Genomic DNA, 19,285 nt, shown 5'->3' with positions numbered 1-19,285 from the left:
AAAACGAGTTTTGAAACCATGGTTGTGATTTGAATTGTTTGAGGCCACAACCAATCAGTACATCTCCTTCCTTCACCTTTAATACATTCCAAGGGATCGTTTCAAATATGTGATTGTAATAATCATCATGCTATTAATTGTTGGTATCGATATGACCTTACCTACAACGATAACAAATTGTCTCCACCTTTCGTTATCGCTGCCTCTATTGGTTTTATCTTTTGGCCAAAATTACTATCCAGACTCCAAAGCCACTAACCATCTCACAGCTAATCTTAGCAATAAGAGTCTTCACTTTGAATATACACGACCCAACTCCGTTAAAATAAGTAATAAGATAGTTTTAAAAATTCTCTATGTTGGATTCCTTTACTTTTCATATCCCTTTCAAAGTTTTTTCTCTCAAAAAATATCCTCCATGTCCCAATCAATTCCCAAAATTTATTATCTATTTTCAATTCACAAAAGATAATAATTTTTATTTTGAATTTCACCCCTCATTTTTTGTTGTGATGTTTTGCCATTTTGTCATTGTTCATCTACTTTTCTTGGTGAGAGAACATTTATGGATGTGTGGCATCGAAGACTTGAACATCTGATGCTATGTCACCTTGTCTCTTCTAATGCACTTCTTATTTTCAATAGGCTTTTTTTTTTTTTTTTTTTTTTAAAAGGGCAAGAGTAAGTCATCACTACGTCATAATGGGCAAAGTGCCAAGCTGATTTTAAAGGAAAAAACGACCGCTTTAAACGGTCGTTTTAAGCTCGACCCACAGCCGATTGAGATCTCCACGAGCACGATGAATTGGATATCATTCAACTCGATCTCTCACTCGACTCTGTGTTCTCTCCTCTCTCTCTCTCTCTCTCACACACACACACAGACTCAATCAGATTTCACTAGTAAGAATCTTGGGTTTCGATTGCATCTTCCCTTTTAAGATTCTAGGATTTCGATCTTTCTGATCATATGCAATCGGGTTTCAAAATCATTGATCTAGGGTTTGGATCTCTCACTCGATTCTCTGTTGTTTCTTTTGGATCTTCTTCAAGGTTAGATTCTTTGATAATTTCAGTTCAATTTCAAATTATATTAAACTCGATCTTTCATATGGACTCTCTGTTCCTCTCTCTCTCTCTCTCAGACTCAATCAGATTTCACCTATCTAGGGTTTCGATCTCTCTTTAGATGCAATCGTATTTCAAGTCTCTAGGGTTTTAATCAGATTTTTTCCTGGATTTTAAGTCAACAAATCGTTTGAAATTCGTGAAGCTTTTTGCACAAGGTGCATGGTTCGATTCCATTCTCTTACTGTTATTCATTTTCTATCAAATTGTTAGTATTTATTTTATTTATTTTTTTATTCCAATCAGAGAATATATAATTTTCGATTCCGAGGGTTTGCAGAAGAATCTTACATTTCTGTGATTTTTTCCATAATTGAGGTCTCATCTGGTCCCTTATTCTTTGTAATTCAATCTGGTTTTTTTTTTTTTTTTTTCAATCTTCAAAACCCAATTGGTTTTGCAACTCTCTTAATCTTGTAAAATCACGAACTTCATGATTAAATTGTGAACTTTGTTATTAAATCATGAACTTCCTGATTTTATTGATTCCAGTTGGATTTTGCAGGATCTTGGAAGATAATAGGTTTGAAGGACCCCTTCCTCAAGAGCTTTGAAAATTGGGCTGATTGAGGAGATTGTAAGATTTTATGTTCTCAATTTCTCTTTTTGATTAATTCCTAGGAGGAGCGACTTGTTTGTACATCTGTGATTTCTTAAAAATCTGTTATTTAGTATTTTCTTTAACTTTCTTACTAGATTCAGAATTTTGAAAAAATAAACTTCAACGTTAGGAGTTGGATATGATACAACAGTGTTACACCACTATTTGAGGAGAGTCCTGGCTATAGATAGCTTTTACATGTGAGGGTTGATTGGTTGTTATTCTAGGATCAATAGCTAATGGTGAATTTTTTTTTTTCTTTCAATTTCTAGAGATCAGAAGTTGTGGTTTTCTTCCAACTCTCGAATAATCATAGTCTCTTTGGGGGGTATTTGAATATGTATCTTCAAATGCTTCAACAGTATTGTAAAGTTCGGGCTCAAAGTCCATGGACTTTGACGGAGAGAACATTGGAAAGTTCTTGGCCTTTTTACGTATGTGATCAAACATGTTTTCTTTAGTTAATGTTTTGGATCTGTCTTTGGATAAACGAAGTAAAAGAATTAGAATTCAATTGAAATGAGAGATAATGATAAGTAGGATTTGCATAAGGTCGAGATATTTTCTTAGTCTGCAAGTACTGGGAGAATGGTCATTGATTTTCACCAAACCTATTCATCCTTCTTCCTTTATTTGAACATGATTGAAGCCAACATGAGATCACAAAAAAAAGTAAGTCGAATGAAATACTGCCATCATTCTTTGTTAGATTCTCTTGGATTCTACTTTGGTTATTAAAAAATAGAGTTCTTGCATTCCCATTGGAATATGCCCGTACTTTTGTCAACAAATTCTAAATTATCTGTCAGTTTTGTTGTGACAATTTTCTTTCTTATACCTAGTTTATTCAATTTTCTATCTACATTTGGGTCTGGTGGATGTTTGTCTTTTACTTATGCATTTTATGTACAATCTGAACTTAGGTGATTTTGTTTTCTCTCCTAATTCGTTGTTTTCCAATGGAGATCAATGTTTGTAAATTGCATCAGATCTGCAGACTAACGAAAACTTCACTCTATTCAATTGGATTTCAAAATTCTAAGAATGAGACATAGCATAATTTGAAAAAGCACGATTGGGAATTAGATTGCATAATTTATTATTGGTCCCTTTACTCCAAGTTTATAAAATTTGAGATCTTGTTTTGATATTCAGAAATTTCAAAAGGTTTACAATTAATCTAGTAGGATGAATCAATTTATACTAGAAAACTCTAATCTAACCATATCATTTCTTGGTGCATATTCTACATAGATCCAGCGATTCCATTATAATCTCAAATAATCTCTTATATTGTTGGATCATGGTAATTAATGATCTTTATTTGTTTGGTAGTAGTCTTTGGTAATTGGGGTGGTCGATCAATGTTGTCAAGAGGCTATGAACAACTTGGCGACCAACTTTATTTAAGAGGTTTAGCTTTGTGAAGGATCCATTCAAAGTAATATCAACACCAATTCATATGCCCAAGTATAGCAGCAACTGTACAAGGTCCAAATTCAGTTATGAAGAGAATATGGCCCGGATTACCAGCTCAGTAGAGAAAAATTAAACAAAATCTCTATTTACAATATGATTCAATTAAACAAAACCAAGGTAACCCAATTGGGATATTATAAAGGCCCATATCTTTCTTTGCATAGAAGAATTGAAGAGATTTAGGTGGAAGAAAATAAAGTCAAGGAGGGGACCTCCATATGAATGAGAGTATTTAGCAGGACATTGACATTTCCATTAAATTGTGGCTACATTTATTTTTTGGTGTGTGGTATGTAATTTCACTAATTGTTGTGGCTATCGTTGTTTTAAAAATCTGATGGTACTTATGGTCCAAGTGTTTTGTAATTTAATCACTTCGCTAATGATATACTATATGTGGGGGGAAATTCTTGAGCACGGACACGTGGCTCGATCAGGGGCCAAGATTAATGATTTTGAAGTCGGACAAAGACTCTTGTTCGGTTTATTAACTCCAATGAATGCATGTATTCCAAGCTCGGGGCTGTGCCATCAGCTCGTAGGTCGGTATGACAGGTCTGACAGATAAGCCTGCAATAGACAGCCAGTTCTAACCACCCACGTCATGTCAGACCAAATCTGACTTTCTCAGATAGGGCAGTTGCAACAACTCCTGCAGCTGACATGTCAGGGAGTAAGCTAACTACCTCAAGTCACCTCAAGGGGTAGCGCAGAAAACGATCAAGCTGAACGCCTATATAAGGAAGAAAACTATGAGTAAAAGAGGTTCGAATTCTTTTTCTCTAAGCACATTACACTGATCAATTTGGCTAACTTGATCGTCGGAGTGGGCTGTTTTGCAGGTCCCCCCGAGCTTAAAGAGAAGGAAAGTGTAGTGCCATTTCGTGCATCTACAATTTGGCGCCGTCCGTGGGAAGCTTACAAGGAGAAAAACGACCAATATGGGAAGAGCTAGAGGCGAAAATCGTGGAGAGCCATCAAATCCACTACCAGCAGACTCGCCCCCAAACGCGCCGGATCCAATGCTAGCAATGTACAACTTACTCACAGAGATGAGAGAGGAAATGCGCAGGGGGTTGGAGAAACAAAACGATGAGATAGTGAAAATAAGAAAGGAAAACGAAGAGCTCAGGCAAAGGTTAGGCGAGCGTGCGGAGACCGAGGAAGGCCCAGGGGCAGGGCAGAGCAGCGACCATCCTGTTCGAGCGGCAAGAACGGAGGTAGATTGGACTGAAGATTCAGCAGCAGTAAAAACGCAGCAGGGAAGCTCCGAAGTTAAAGAAACCATGACGAGGAAGGAAGTGGAGGAGATGCTCAAAAGGAGGGATGAGGAATTCGCGCGAGGAAAGGATCCCGCGCAAAAGGTACGTAATGCAATTCGGGAACTCAAGGGAACACCATTCTTGCAGGCGATAATGAAGTCAGAACCACCCAGGTCGTTCCACATGCCAAAGTTTGAAACTTACGACGGGACGCGAGATCCCATGGACCATATACTGCACTACAGAAGTCAAATGGTGCTGTACCAGAATGATGATCCGTTGCTCTGCAAGCTGTTTCCGTCAACCTTGAGGCTCGGGGCCATGATGTGGTTCCAGGCCTTACCAGCTGGGTCCATTACGAACTTTTCCGAGCTGGAAGAAGTGTTCGTTGGGCAGTTCGTGCACCTGCGAAGGAAGAAGGTCGGAGTTAACACTCTATTTAACCTTCGACAGGAGCCCGGGGAGAGTATTAGGTCGTTCGTAACCCGTTTTCGACGAGAGCCCTGGACGTAGAGGGCATGGACGAGGCCACAGCATGCGCGGCGTGCATCGCTGCGGTGATCCCGGGAACACGGTTGCATGAGTCCTTGATCAAGTCTGATCCTACTCGTCTAGAAGATTTGTATGCGAAGGTGGAAAAGTACATCCTGGTGGAAGAATCTGTGAAGGGCAGAAGAAGAAGCACCCAGACAGTGGCTAACAGCGAAGGAGGAGTAGACGCTTCAAAGGTACCGACCCACCCCGGAGTGGAAGGAAGTAAGAAAAGGCGGAGAGATTCGAACGAGCAGTCGTGGTGGAAAAGAGGCCGGGTGTATACCCCGCTCAACGAAAAACTATCCGTGATACTGAGGTGCATAAGGGGGGAGCCCGATTTCGTTCAGCCGCCACGGGGGTATAAGGAGAAACCCGGAAAACCATTCTGCGAGTATCATGAGGCTGAGGATCACCCTACTGAGGACTGCTACAGGTTGCGCCATATCATCCAGGATATGATCGATGCAGGGAAGCTCAAAGGTTATGTTTCTACGGGAGGAAGGAGAAGTGGGGAGACTATCGAGAGAGCTGAGCGAAAGCCCGAGCAAAGAAGGCCAGCTAAAGGGGGGCGTCGAGAGACGGAAGAGCGCAGGATAATTCATACCATCACAGGATTATTAGGGGCCGAAGTGCCGTCTAGGCGTGAGATTCGGGAGAAGGTAAAAAAGATCCGACATATGGTCGGGGTTAACAGTGTGGCGTCAGGAGTACGGGTAGTTGGAACGACAAACCACGGAGCAGATCCCCGGGCAATCGTATTCACAGAAAGTGACCTAAGGGGGACGGCAGGGCCCCATCAGGACGCGTTAGTAATCGCGCTTCCAGTGGGAAACGTCGATCTCCGAAGAATACTCGTGGATTCGGGGAGCGCGGTGGACATTCTCTTCCTAAGCGCGGCTAAGAGAATGGGGGTTTCAGGAAGTTTGGAGCCAACGCCGACCCTCGTCTATGGGTTCAACGGCGCCGCTAGCAGCTCGGTAGGAGAAATCACACTCCCGATCTCAGCAGGGTCTAAAGTGGTAATGACAAGATTTGTGGTAATAGATGCAGACTCGGCTTATAACGCGATCTTGGGCCGGAGATGGATACACGAGATGAAAGCAGTCCCGTCAACCTATCATCAAGTTATTCGTTTCCCGGGTAAGGAAGGAATAATGGAAATCAGGGGAGATCAGGAGATGGCGCAGAGGTGTTTTCACCTGGCTTTGAAGCAAGACCGAGGCCCCGAGGCCGTCCCACCAAAGAAGAGAAAGGTAACTCCAACTGTTAATGAATCTTCGTAGCAATTACAGAAGCAGCCGCTGCGCGAGCAGCGAGTAACAGTTGAGGAAGTCGAAGCCGTGGATCTCGGGGGCGATGGAGGACAGATAGTTAGTGTTGGTACCACGATGTTGCAGGAGGAGAGGGCAGCACTACTCCAACTCCTGAGGGCAAACAAGGATGTATTCGCATGGTCATTGGAGGACATGCCTGGGATAGACCCGTCGGTGGCGTGCCATAGATTAAATGTTGATGAAAGCTTCCGACCTATTAGGCAGAAGCCACGGAGGCTGTCGCCGCGCCTCAGGCAGGGGGTGAATGAGGAAATCGAAAAGCTTTTGAAGGCCGGGTTTATCAGGGAAGTAGAGTACCCAGAATGGATAGCGAACATAGTAGCAGTGCCGAAGAAGATGGAAGGGTGAGAGTGTGCATCGACTTCACAAACCTGAATAAGGCGTGCCCAAAGGATAGCTTCCCGCTGCCAAGGATTGATAGGTTGGTCGATGCCACTGCTGGACATGAGAGAATGTCGTTTATGGACGGATATTCGGGGTATAACCAGATCCCCCTAGCAGTGGAAGACCAGGAACGGACATCATTCATTACCGAGCAAGGGCTGTTCTGTTTTAAAGTTATGCCGTTCGGTTTGAGAAATGCCGGGGCAACCTACCAAAGACTCGTGACAAAAATGTTCGAAGGATTGATCGGGAAGATTGTGGAGGTATATATCGACGATCTGTTGGTAAAAAGCAAGAGAGCGGGAGACCATCTGGCAGACCTTAAGCAAACATTTGATCGGCTGAGGAGTTTCAAAATGAAGTTGAATCCGAAGAAGTGTGTCTTCGCCGTTTCCTCTGGGAAATTCCTCGGGCACGTTATCACCAGGAGAGGGATCGAGGCAAACCCAGACCAGATCCGGGCGTTGGTAGAGATGCCGAGCCCCGCTAACCAAAAGCAGGTGCAGAAGTTGGCAGGGAGAATAGCTGCGCTAAACAGGTTTATCTCCAGGGTATCCGATCGATGCCGCCCGCTCTTCGCGTTATTACAAAAGGAGAAGAATTTTGCATGGAGTACGGAGTGCGAGGTAGCCTTTAGCGACCTAAAGAGGTATTTGGGGCAGCCACCGATCCTTAGCTCTCCGGAAGAAGGAGAGGAGCTGGGGATTTATCTGGCGACCAGTCCGACATCGGTAAGCTCAGTTCTCTTTAAAGTTGAAATGGGACGGGAATATCCTATTTATTACGTTAGCAAAACGTTGGGCGTATCGGAGGTTAAATACACCAGGACGGAGAAGGTGGGATTGTCGCTCGTTTACTCGGCACACAAGCTCAGGCCCTACTTCCTTTCCCACCGCATACGGGTTGTGACGGACACCCCGCTGAAAGAGATGATGCACAGATCCGAAAAGTCAAGGAGGATGGCGAGGTGGGCTGTAATCCTCGGAGAGTACGACTTACAATTTGAGTCCCGGACAGCAATAAAGGGGCAGGTATTGGCAGATTTCCTCGCGGATTTCCCAGTTGAGGATCCGAACTGGGAATAGTTAGAAAATGAAGACGAAGGGACGAAAGAAGTGGAGCTATGAGACAAGCAGGCAGGATGGAGAATTTTTGTCGATGGATCGTCAAACTACTCAGGCTCGGGGGTGGGAATAGTAATTGTAACACCGAGCAATGATAGATTGGAAAAGGTCATCAAACTCGGGTATGGGGCATCAAATAACGAAGCAGAGTACGAGGCAGTCATCCACGGGCTAAGAATGGCGAGCGAGTTGAAAATCGGCCGGGTAAAACTATGCACCGACTCCCAACTTATAGCCAACCAATGCAACGGGAAATTTGAAGCGAAGGATGAACGCATGGCGAGATACCTGATCTCAGTTAAACGAGAGATTGAGAAGTTCGACCAAGTGGAGATATGCCAGATTCCCAGGGATGAGAACAGGCATGCAGATTCATTGGCATACATTGCCTCAATGCTAGGGGAGACGGAGGGACGGTCTTTACCTGTGGAATACCTGCCTAAAGCAAGCATCGAACATGTGGAAAGGGAGTGCGCACAGGTCGATAGAACGTCGGGCTGGATAGAAGAATTTACTCAGTATCTGCGTTCAAAAGTACTGCCAGAAGACAGAGGGGAGGCCAGAAAGTTACTTCGGCAGGTCAGCAAGTACACTCTCGTTGGGGAGGAGTTGTATAGAATGTCCTTCGGGGGGCCACTTCTTAAGTGCCTTACTAAAGAAGAGTCCGAGTTCATAATGGCGGAAATCCACGAGGGAATCTGTGGCAATCATTCGGGAGGACGGTCGCTCGCCAATAAGGTTATCAGTCAGGGCTATTTCTGGCCGAGGATGCAGGAAGACTGTAAGAAGTATGTAAAGACCTGTGATCAATGCCAAAAACATGCCCCCATGCATCTGCAGCCAGCCAGCGAACTCCATCCCATGAAATCACCCTGGCCATTTTCGATATGGGGCTTGGACATTGTTGGACCTCTGCCTCGGGGAAAGGGGGGTAAGCTGTTCATCCTAGTAGCTACAGATTATTTTACTAAATGGGTGGAAGCCGTTCCCCTTACACGGATTCGAGAGGAAGAAGTTATCAAATTCACATGGGAGCACATCATAACGCGATTCGGGATCCCTTACGCGTTGATCTCTGACAATGGGACTCAGTTCAAGGGCAACCGCGTGCAATCGTACTTCAAGGAATACGGAATCCGTTCTCTGCAGTCGTCGCCGAGATATCCACAAGGGAATGGCCAAGCTGAAGCATCGAACAAGACAATCCTTGCGAACCTAAAGAAGAAGCTGGCGGAACACAAGGGAAGATGGGTAGACGAGCTACACAGCGTCCTATGGGCGTATCGAACCACGGCAAGAAGGGCAACCGGATTCACTCCGTTCGCGCTAGCCTACGGTACGGAAGCTGTTATTCCAACCGAGATACAGGTTCCCACCATGAGGTCACAAGTGGCAGAGACGGAGGTCAATGATGAAATGGTGGCTCGGAATCTGGATTGGTTGGATGAAACACGGGACAGAGTCATAGAGAGATTGGCACGGTACCAGCAGGTGTTGAAGAGATCTTATGACCAGAAGGTACATCGTAGGGAACTCAGGTTCGGCGATATGGTGTTACGAAAGGTATTTTCTAATACCAAGGAAATTAATAGTGGGAAGCTCGGCTGCAATTGGGAAGGACCGTATATTGTGCGAAAGGTCGGGGAAAATGGCGCTTACTACTTGGAGACTCCGACCGGTGATGAAATTCAATCACCATGGAATGTATTCAATTTAAAGAAATACTATCAATAAAGTCATCTTTGCCCAACAGCCATGCTATCTAAAGGAAAAGCCTCGGCCCCTCCATAGGAGCCGAGCCCAACTGAGGAGTTGGTTCGGAGGAAAGCCTTGGTCCCACCACGGGAACCAAGCCCAACTGGGGAGTTGGTCTAAGGAAAAGCCTCGGCCCCTCCATAGGAGCCGAGCCCAACTGAGGAGTTGGTTCGGAGGAAAGCCTTGGTCCCACCACGGGGACCAAGCCCAACTGGGGAGTTGGTCTAAGGAAAAGCCTCGGCCCCTCCATAGGAGCCGAGCCAACTGAGGAGTTGGTTCGGAGGAAAGCCTTGGTCCCACCACGGGGACCAAGCCCAACTGGGGAGTTGGTCTAAGGAAAAGCCTCGGCCCCTCCATAGGAGCCGAGCCCAACTGAGGAGTTGGTTCGGAGGAAAGCCTTGGTCCCACCACGGGGACCAAGCCCAACTGGGGAGTTGGTCTAAGGAAAAGCCTCGGCCCCCCCTTAGGAGCCGAGCCCAACTGAGGAGTTGGTTTGAAGGGAAAGCCTTGGTCCCACCACGGGGACCAAACCCAACTGAGGAGTTGGTCCAAGGAAAAAGCCTCGGCCCCCCCTTAGGAGCCGAGCCCAACTGAGGAGTTGGTTTGAAGGGGAAGCCTTGGTCCCACCACGGGGACCAAGCCCGTCTGATAAGTTGGTAAGGAGTCTGATTTAGAGTCAGAATCCTAGGTCTTCGCTAGCATCAAGCCCTTACTCAAATGTCGCGATCAAGAAAGGATCTCTGCCTTGGACAGATGATGAACCTAAGGAGCTAGGTATAGGTAATTATTTCACTTGTTTCTTAAGCAATAGACCTCAATATGATAAACAGAAAAAAGAATGCAGAACAGCAAAGGACACAAAAATTTCAGAAAAATATCTATTCATATATACTTTCGTTGATTACATATGGGATTACAAAAATGGGTCACAAAAAGGGGAGAAAGTAAAATCTATACATCTGCTTCGATAGTAGCCACGGCGTCATCGGGGGCCTGATCTTCAACTGGGGCAGTTGGTGCAGCTGGGGCTTCAAGACTCGGCTCGGGAGGAGCAGTTTGTGTGGCTTCTGGGATCACTTCCGGCCTCTTTGCCGCGGCCTCAGCTTTCCGCAACTTAGCCTTTAGCTTGTTGTAAGCTGCCTCCCAGGCTTCCTCTAAAGAATCTAGCTGGGCTTGGAGGGAGTTAAGCTGATTTTGAAGCGCTCTCTCCTGCTCCGCCTCCTTTGACCTCACCAGCTCTTCCAGGGAAGAGATCTTCCCCTCCGCCAGGGCCAGCTTGTCTTTATTCTGCTCCAGCTCGGATAGTGCGCTATCCAAGCTAGATTGGAGCTTCTGGGAATTGGCCGCAGCCGCATCCCTGTCAGCTTGTAGCTGAAGAAGGCGACCTTCCGCGGACCGAAGGCTGTCCACGGAAGCATCGCGGGATTCCACAAGCTTGGCCATGGCGTGTTGAGCCTAATCAGGAAGAAAGAAACTGCGTTAGCGGAATGAAGGAAGAATATATATATGCAGCAGATTAGAAGAAAGGAATTAAGTAACTTACCACGGCCAGGGCTCGGAACGCGTCGCGAGAGAATTTCGCCGAGTCTGCAGCAAAACTTCGGCGAACCTTCTCGACGTCGCGCGGGAGCGCAGACGCATCAAATACTGCCCGGGCTATTTCCGGGTCGGATAAGGCAGAGTCCTTATCAGACACCGGCCTCCCCCGGATCGTGGGTTGTACCACCCATGGAGAAGGAGGGGGCAAGCTCCCCCTTTGCACCGATCCAGCCGAGGACGTCTGAGATGGCTCGGCTGGATGGTTGGGGTCCTCGGGTGCGAGAGGGGGTGGCAGCTGGAGTATCGGTGCCGGAGAACGAGGCCCCCTCCTCAACCTCTTGAGAAGAGGTTGGTGTTCTTCTTCTTCTTCGTCTACTAGGGCGGCGCGCCTCATCTCGGTAGCTCCTGTAGGTATGGCGGGGGGGGACCTCGGCAATGTCGTCCTCGGAATCTGAGCCGAGGATCGGTGGAGGGCGCTTAGATCGAAGCGCCATGTCGGATTGGCGTATGGTGGGGGGAAGAAGAGCTGTCACCCGGTTGTAGAGTTCGGGGCTTGCAAGGAGATGAGCGATCACCACCGACTCCCCGGGGAACTTATCCTTGCTCGGATCTGCAGTATCGTTCAACCAACTGATCAGAGAAACGCAGAAAAAGAGCATGACAAGAATCAGGGCGGGAACAATTAGTAAAGCTCACCTTGGGGGTTGAAGGATGAGAAGGCAAGAGGGGGAAGCTCGTCCCCTGGAGCGCTTTCCCATTGCCCGGCCATCTGGATCGGGAACAAGAACCATTCCTTGTCCGAGTCCGGCAGCTCGACCAAGGACGGCTTCCCTTTCCTCTTTGACAAGTAAAAGAAGCCCGGCCTATTCGGGCACTTCTTTAGGGCAAACTGGGCCCTGATGTCCCAGAGCCCGAGTTGAAGGCCCTCCTCCAAACTTCTGTTCATGTGCTCAAAAGCACTGATGAGACGGAAGAAGTTTCCGCTCATTTGGCCAGGGGCCCTCCTATAAAAGTTTAGGACCTCCCGAGTCAACCTACTTAGAGGGACTCTGAGGCCCGCTCTTAGTTGCCCCCAGTGCACCACTGTGGTGCCCGGGGCACTACCTCTGAGCAGCGTGGCATCATCCACATAGGACATGCCCACGCTGTCAGGGATACCAAATGTATCCCTAACCAGCTCAAGGGGAGGGCAGGCGGGGGAATAAGATTTCCCCCTGGCCATTTAAAGAAAGGAAGGGAAGGGGTGAAGGAGTTTAGGAGGAGAGGGAAAGGGGCCCTGGCCGCTGTACCTTTTTTCTTTTTCTTTTAGTCCTCTCTGATTTCTTCCCTCGCGAGAAGGATGGATGGATGCTTCTAGTCACCGGTCGTGCAGCGGCGCGGCGAAGGCAGAAGTAGGCGCGCGAGAGGGCAAATGGGCAGCGTAACAACTAGGAAAGCAAGAGTGAGAATGAAAGTAGGAGGTGAGGGGGATATTTATAGACAAGGAAGGCCTCGAGATGCGCGTTTAGGATCAACGGACAGGGTTTTCCCAGGTCAACAATGAGACATTAAATGCTGAGAAACCCAATACGACCGTTCGACCCTTTACACACGAATCGATGCCACTCTCCGGGCGCCACGTGTACTCCTTGTAATAATTGCGCCGTTTAAACCAACAGACAGAGCGCGAACTGCGATAATAGCCCAACCGACCGCCGCCCTCGAGAAGTGAGAACGATATCTTTATTCGCCATAAAGATATCATTAATCTTAGCTGAGACCCAATGAGATGCATCCACGTGTCAATTTTTGTTATTAATAGTCCCGAGTACCCGATCATTCTGACCGAGCCCTCGGGAGGGGGTATTGTGGGGGGAAATTCTTGAGCACGGACACGTGGCTCGATCAGGGGCCAAGATTAATGATTTTGAGGTCGGACAAAGACTCTTGTTCGGTTTATTAACTCCAATGAATGCATGTATTCCAAGCTCGGGGCTGTGCCATCAGCTCGTAGGTCGGTATGACAGGTCTGACAGATAAGCCTGCAATAGACAGCCAGTTCTAACCACCCACGTCATGTCAGACCAAATCTGACTTTCTCAGATAGGGCAGTTGCAACAACTCCTGCAGCTGACATGTCAGGGAGTAAGCTAACTACCTCAAGTCACCTCAAGGGGTGACGCAGAAAACGATCAAACTGAACGCCTATATAAGGAAGAAAACTATGAGTAAAAGAGGTTCAAATTCTTCTTCTCTAAGCACATTACACTGATCAATTTGGCTAACTTGATCGTCGGAGTGGGCTGTTTTGCAGGTCCCCCCGAGCTTAAAGAGAAGGAAAGTGTAGTGCCATTTCGTGCATCTACACTATAGTCTTGTATTTTTAAGTTTGATGATAGGGAATTTCTGCAGGAGATAAGGTATGAAGGTTATGGTTGATCTACACACTGTTACGGGTTCGCAAAATGGCGATGATCACAGGGGAACGAGAGACGGATTTCAAGAATGGGGAGATTCAAACATAGATGAGACGGTTGCGGTTATAAACTTCCCTGTATCAAGGTTCAGTCTCACAATTTAATGTTACACCATTTACATCACTGTGGTTCATCCTAATAACCAACTAATTAAATTTTAATATGCTAACAAGCCAAGCCTTGGTGCAATCGAGTTGATAAATGAGCCTCATGCACCAAGAATCCCTTTTGACACCCTAAAGAGGTACTATGAAGCAGGTTATAATGTTGCTTCAATTGAACATGGGGGTGGAGTGGCCAATTTTCCAATGACATGCTCATGAGTAGGATAACTATAAATAATTTTAGAGGTGGGGCCACATCACATTTTATTACAGTGACTCTATAACCTAAATATGCAACGTGGGGGTGGAGTGCCCAATTTTCTATTTTTTAAAGAAATCACCACCATGTCCATGTCTATTTCAGAAAGGAAAGTGATATATAATCAGGTAGAGCAGAGTGGCATTGTCTTTCAGAAAATGTTAGTTGAGTGAGAAACCAATGGGTTAGTATGCTTGAGACCTACTCCTACTACAACCTTACCTTCTCCTCCTTATTTGTTCTAACTTTTTAACCTAACGAAATTAGTTTTAATCTTTTTTATAAATAGAGAAAAAAAAAATTACAATAGACTAATAAGTAACCCAACTCCAAATCCCGGGATAAAGCTTTGTTGTTGTTGTATACAGCTTTGGTCCTCAGGGACACAATCAAGAACTTGAAGGACTTGCAAATTCATGCATCTTCTGTTTTCTTGGTTACACCTTAAGTGGCCATCATTGGTTAATAGGTTCTGGATCTTGGACCGTTTCACCATTCCATTTTATTTTGGGGAATATCTTTAGGTAGGGTATGCTATTATGCATCATCTTATATTTTATTACTTCTATCCATCTCATTTTAGGCCTTACTTTTGCCATTTTAGATTCTTTGACTTGCACCGAAGTCCTTCTTACTTGTGTCATAAATCAATCTTATTTATACACGTGCCAACCATCTCAAATGACTTGAGTTAATTTTATCTCCTATTGGGGTATTCCTAAATTTCCTTGAATGGTCTCATTTGTGGTTGTCTTTATCATTCTTACCACTCATGTATTCTAACATTCTCATCTTTGTTACTTTCATTGAAGTCGAGTTTGTGGGGCTCTAGTACTTTTTATCAATGTTTGACACTAATACACGTGTCCCTGTCTATTTTACATACTCCAATATCTTTATATAAAAAATGGAATGTGACATCTTAGGACATGTACACTCACTTCTATGTCCATATACGAGATGGTTTCACATGTATTTTTTCCAACACTTGTTTGAGTGATGTTATCTTGGGTACATGTTTACATTGTAGAGAGATGTGGATCCACTTTCTATTTATCCCTTTTGGTTCCTTTTACAGCTCCAAAAGATTAATGATGAACAAAAAATCAGAATTCGTAAAACAGAACGTGCTCTTCAAGTTGCAGAGGTATGTTGGTGATTTGATGTCTAATAGAGCTATTAGGTTGCAATATGTTAGATGATGGTGCTTTAGTGTGTTAATAACTTTTTATTTATTTATTCTCTTTTAGGAAGAGATGGTAAAGGCAAAATTAGAAGCCACTTCAAAGATTACAGAGTTGACCAAGGTAAAGACATGAGATGACACTGCTTTAGTTTGCAAAGGTGGTTTTCTTTTGACTACAATATTGCAGTGTGGATTATTTTAATGGTTCTAATTTGTTATCTATAGAATTTATAATTCCTTTTTCCAATAGAAAGTGAAAAAACACATGATTGGACAGATTCTAGGGGAAGCATTTGTTATGGATAAGACTAATCAGTTTATCATTGTTGATTTCTCAAGTCTTGGGATAGTTTGTCTATTAGAAATATTTATTTGTCAATAACACTCTGCTGAAGTTCCTTGAATTTTAAAGCATATTTAATTTTGTTTCTATTAGTTCTATAATACTTCATCATTTTTAATATTCAAGCTAACCGAAATATATAGTGAAATTGAAATTTAACACCTTGTTGTTGTTGTTTGAGCACATATGACCATATTTTAAATTTTGAAGGCAACTGCAAATCCTGGTTTTACCTTTTCCGGGCAGTATTTTTTTGTATGAAATAATGTTTATTGGCTCTTCTACATGAGTGCGCTTCCTTAGGTTGTAACTTGCTTCCAGATTTGTATGTTGCTAGGGAAGTTTAGGTCAGAGTAGCAAGTTTTGAGCCAGTTTAAGTGCTAGAGAAAATAGTGTTACCAATTATTCTGTTTTTTGTTAAACATTATGTGTGGAGTGCCGTGTGATTACAAGTGCTCTATTACGGCAGAGTCTAAAGAGAACTTGTTGGTTGATCCTTCATTTCATGTCTAGTGGTTTGTTGCCCTATAATGTGCTCTTATGTTTTCAACTGCTGACATTTTAGAATTGTGATTTTTATTTTCAGATAATGTTTACATGTGCTCATTTAGCCTATAATGTGTGTACTTTTTTTTTTTTCTGTGCATTCAGTGTAATTTATACATTAAGTGACATTTCTCATAATAAGTTTTGGATGCAAGACTAATAATAACATGGTATTTGTTACTTATCAAAAGAAAATAATAATAATATGGTATTTGTTAGCTCGATTAGGTCCATGGAGCATGGCTTCCACCTTGGTTTGCTACACATTTAGTTCATTGTCAGGTAAAATATCTTTGCCTTAGATGGTAGTATTTGACAAGTGCTCTTCTTTGTAATTGTTTATGTTTTCAATATGCAGTCTTTTATTGCAACATACTGGAATGAACATGTGAAACCTGTGTTGGATGTCACAATTCAGATTAGTCTAGTCTTCCATATAAACTAACTGCTTCGCATTTTAAATTTGTGTCAGGCCTCAGAGAAAAAAGCCCAAAGCTCAGAAGTGGGCTGAACCCCATGTGGAAACAGTTAAATCTGTGAGTTTTGCCAATTCTCCTATACCGAGTCGAGAGCCTTTGTAGTACATTTTCTTTAAATTACTTTGTATGCATAATCTCTGATTATTGGGTGATGTTAGATGCCAATATAACAATTTGGTTCTCTTTACTTTTAGCATATTGTTTAATAGAGAGGGATTTGAGAGAGAGTTGTAGTCTTAGTTTCTAAACCTTTTCCAAATGCACTCACAAGATGATTTTGATGAGGTAGTATACATGATATGGATGAGGTCTTCCATTTCATGACCCACACGTAAGGAAAGATACAATGATTGTGCTCGTTTTATGAATGAATAGGGTAAAGCGACTGATTAAAAGTAATTTTGTTTTTAAAAATAATAAATCCAGAAAAATAATTTTTTTAAATTACAAATCCAGAAAAAACGACTGTCTAAAACAGTTGTTTTTTTTGACATTTATGGTCAGTCGCAAATTATACACGATTCCTTTTAAAACGACTCTCATTGAAAAAAGAAATCCTTTTCGAGCTTGATCTAAGGTTTTGAAATTAAATGGATGGCTAATGAACTCCTAAGTTTAAACCTAAAATCAAGGTGAAAACTATTTTTTTTCTTCCAAAGTTCTTACAATTTTATCCTTTATATAACCTTAAGGCATGAGATCATGTTTTTGGATGTCACAAATTGATGTGGTTAGGATCCACTCCAAAATATGTTGAGTAACAAATTAACACATCAATTTGAATTTTATGACGTGGATCCCCACTTCAAGGTTTGCTGGGTAACAAACTTGATGAAGTGAGGTTTGGTGGGTAACAAACTTTATAAAGTAAGGCTCCCTTGGAGCTGTCAGGACTCCAAGGGAGTTTTTGTAATTAAAATGTAGCAATTAGGTCTGCCAGGTAAATCTCTCCACAAATATATAAAAATATATTTTTAAAATAAGGTAGCTTAGAAGATGTGCATTCATAAAATCATATTTTATTCAGATAATAATTATTTAAATATAAAAAAATGATAGTTTTATTAAAATATACAAAATCTCGATTGATTGACTCATCCCGTTTGTTTCATGAGATGCCACGTCCATCCATCTCACTCATGGAAGATATCGAGATGATTCGGACAAGTCATCTTGGTTTCAGACAAAATTTAAAACCCTAACTTTAATTATTTAGGTATAGAAGCATTGAGGTGTATAAAAGCACCCTCATAGTTCTTTTGGAGATCTTTGCATACTCACAACTATAGTTTCAAGTTTCAACTACTCCCATAAGATGAAAGTGATTTAAATATATTAAAAAATTAATTTTTAATAGAGGTTGAAGTTCTTTAAGATGAATGATTTTAAGAAAAATAAAATAGATTTTTTTGGTTACAGGTTGAAAATGAGAGTAGTTTAGTTTTTTTTTTTTGTTACTTTCGAAAAGAAGAATGGGTAAATTCCCAAATAATTACAGCAATTATCATATATTATCAAACTATTACTAGAATTATTGTATTATCAAAACGTTATTGTATTTCTCGTATATGAGCAAAATACCTTAAAAAGTGAATTGACTGATTGACTCGTGTACAGGTTTAGCTAGCTAGTAGGTAGTGACGGTACGACCTAAGCTCAAAAGTCATTTTTTGTCTACTTCTACAAGTTTTCTCCACTTTTTCTTCATTTCTCTCCATTGTAATAATCTTCCTCTTCCTTCATCATCTTCATTGTGTATAGAAAGAAAAAAAAAAGAGTATATTATGATTTTCTTCTCTTTCACTCTTTAAATTTATCTTCCTTTACAAGCATTAGAGGAAAAGAGTAAAAGGTGGTGAGAAATTCTTATTTTGAGTTAGTCCATCCAAGGAAGTAAAGTAAAGTTTAATTTCATCCGTGCATTTAAATATTTTATGTTGAAAAAAGTTTCCTTTTATGCAATCTGTATTTTTTTCTTCCAAATTTAAATGCTTCATTCCCAATGCCAACTTTATAAATTAAGTTTCCTTGCAGTGGTTGCATCTTCTTCTTCATAATGATTGAATGTCAATAAAATCAAATTCCCACGAGATTGAAAATATGCAAAATAAGGTTGACAAACATGTGTAGAAACGTTGATAAAAATGTTACAGAGATTGATAAATGTTAATAAAGATGTTGATAGATCTGTAACATTCCTCTTTAGCAAACTTTCATCAATACAAATTTTTGAACAACATATGTAGTATCATCCATTATGTTGACCATACACAATATCAATATTTTTGTCAATATCAATTTTTGACAAAACATGCATATAACTATTCATTAATTCAACAAACCATACACAATATCAATAATTTACTTGATATCAATTCTTGATACACTATCATGTTGATATTTTGCTAGAAAATATATTTAAATTCTTGAAATAATATTTTTATTTTAATTTAAGATGGTCAGAATCAAATTGCCATGAGATTAAAATATTTAGAATAATGTTGACAAATATTTGTAGAAATGTTGACAATAATGCTCCATAGGTTGATATGGGTTAATAGAGACTTTGACAGATCTGTAACATTGCTCTTTATCTAGTTTTTTCAATATGAATTTTTGACAAACATGCATATAAATCTGCATTAATTCGACAAACAATACACAATATCAATAATTTACTCAAACATGCATGTAATTATTTGAGAATTTACCCTTATATATAAAATTTTCAAAGCCGCATTCGAAGATGATAATTTTTTAAAATCTTTTATA

General features: G+C 42.2%; 1 protein-coding gene across 11 annotated transcripts; it reads left to right on the top strand.

Annotated features, from left to right (window-relative positions):
• Positions 1–762: 762 nt before the first annotated feature.
• On the top strand, positions 763–16,740 carry LOC147382863 (glucan 1,3-beta-glucosidase I/II-like). 11 transcript variants are annotated; one of them, XR_015173910.1, is made up of 9 exons: positions 766–1,053; positions 1,156–1,286; positions 1,634–1,705; positions 13,532–13,681; positions 13,757–13,840; positions 15,038–15,106; positions 15,210–15,303; positions 16,263–16,316; positions 16,507–16,740. XR_015173910.1 is itself a non-coding variant. In XM_086429110.1 (7 exons), exons 3-6 carry the CDS (start codon positions 13,542–13,544, stop codon positions 15,220–15,222), a joined length of 306 nt encoding a protein of 101 aa, XP_086285236.1. In that variant the 5' UTR covers positions 765–1,286; positions 1,634–1,705; positions 13,532–13,541; the 3' UTR covers positions 15,223–15,266; positions 16,507–16,740. The 11 variants fall into 11 exon arrangements, 1 of the variants encoding a protein (XP_086285236.1); XR_015173912.1 differs by having other exon boundaries at positions 1,146–1,286; XR_015173911.1 differs by adding an exon at positions 1,375–1,446 and having other exon boundaries at positions 766–1,286.
• Positions 16,741–19,285: the final 2,545 nt, after the last annotated feature.

Source organism: Akebia trifoliata, chromosome 16, assembly GCF_017979445.1.
Source record: "Akebia trifoliata isolate Shusen 1 chromosome 16, ASM1797944v1, whole genome shotgun sequence".
Lineage (NCBI taxonomy): Eukaryota > Viridiplantae > Streptophyta > Magnoliopsida > Ranunculales > Lardizabalaceae > Akebia > Akebia trifoliata.
This window is presented reverse-complemented; position numbering and strand designations above follow the sequence as displayed.

Bases quoted from the DNA above. Each gene is read 5' to 3' on its own strand.
- LOC147382863 (XM_086429110.1), top strand. From the start codon at position 13,542: ATGAAGGTTATGGTTGATCTACACACTGTTACGGGTTCGCAAAATGGC. The intron at 13,682-13,756 runs GTTCAGTCTCAC...AATTAAATTTTA, and splicing joins ATAAACTTCCCTGTATCAAG to ATATGCTAACAAGCCAAGCC. The intron at 13,841-15,037 runs GTACTATGAAGC...TTCCTTTTACAG, and splicing joins CCTTTTGACACCCTAAAGAG to CTCCAAAAGATTAATGATGA.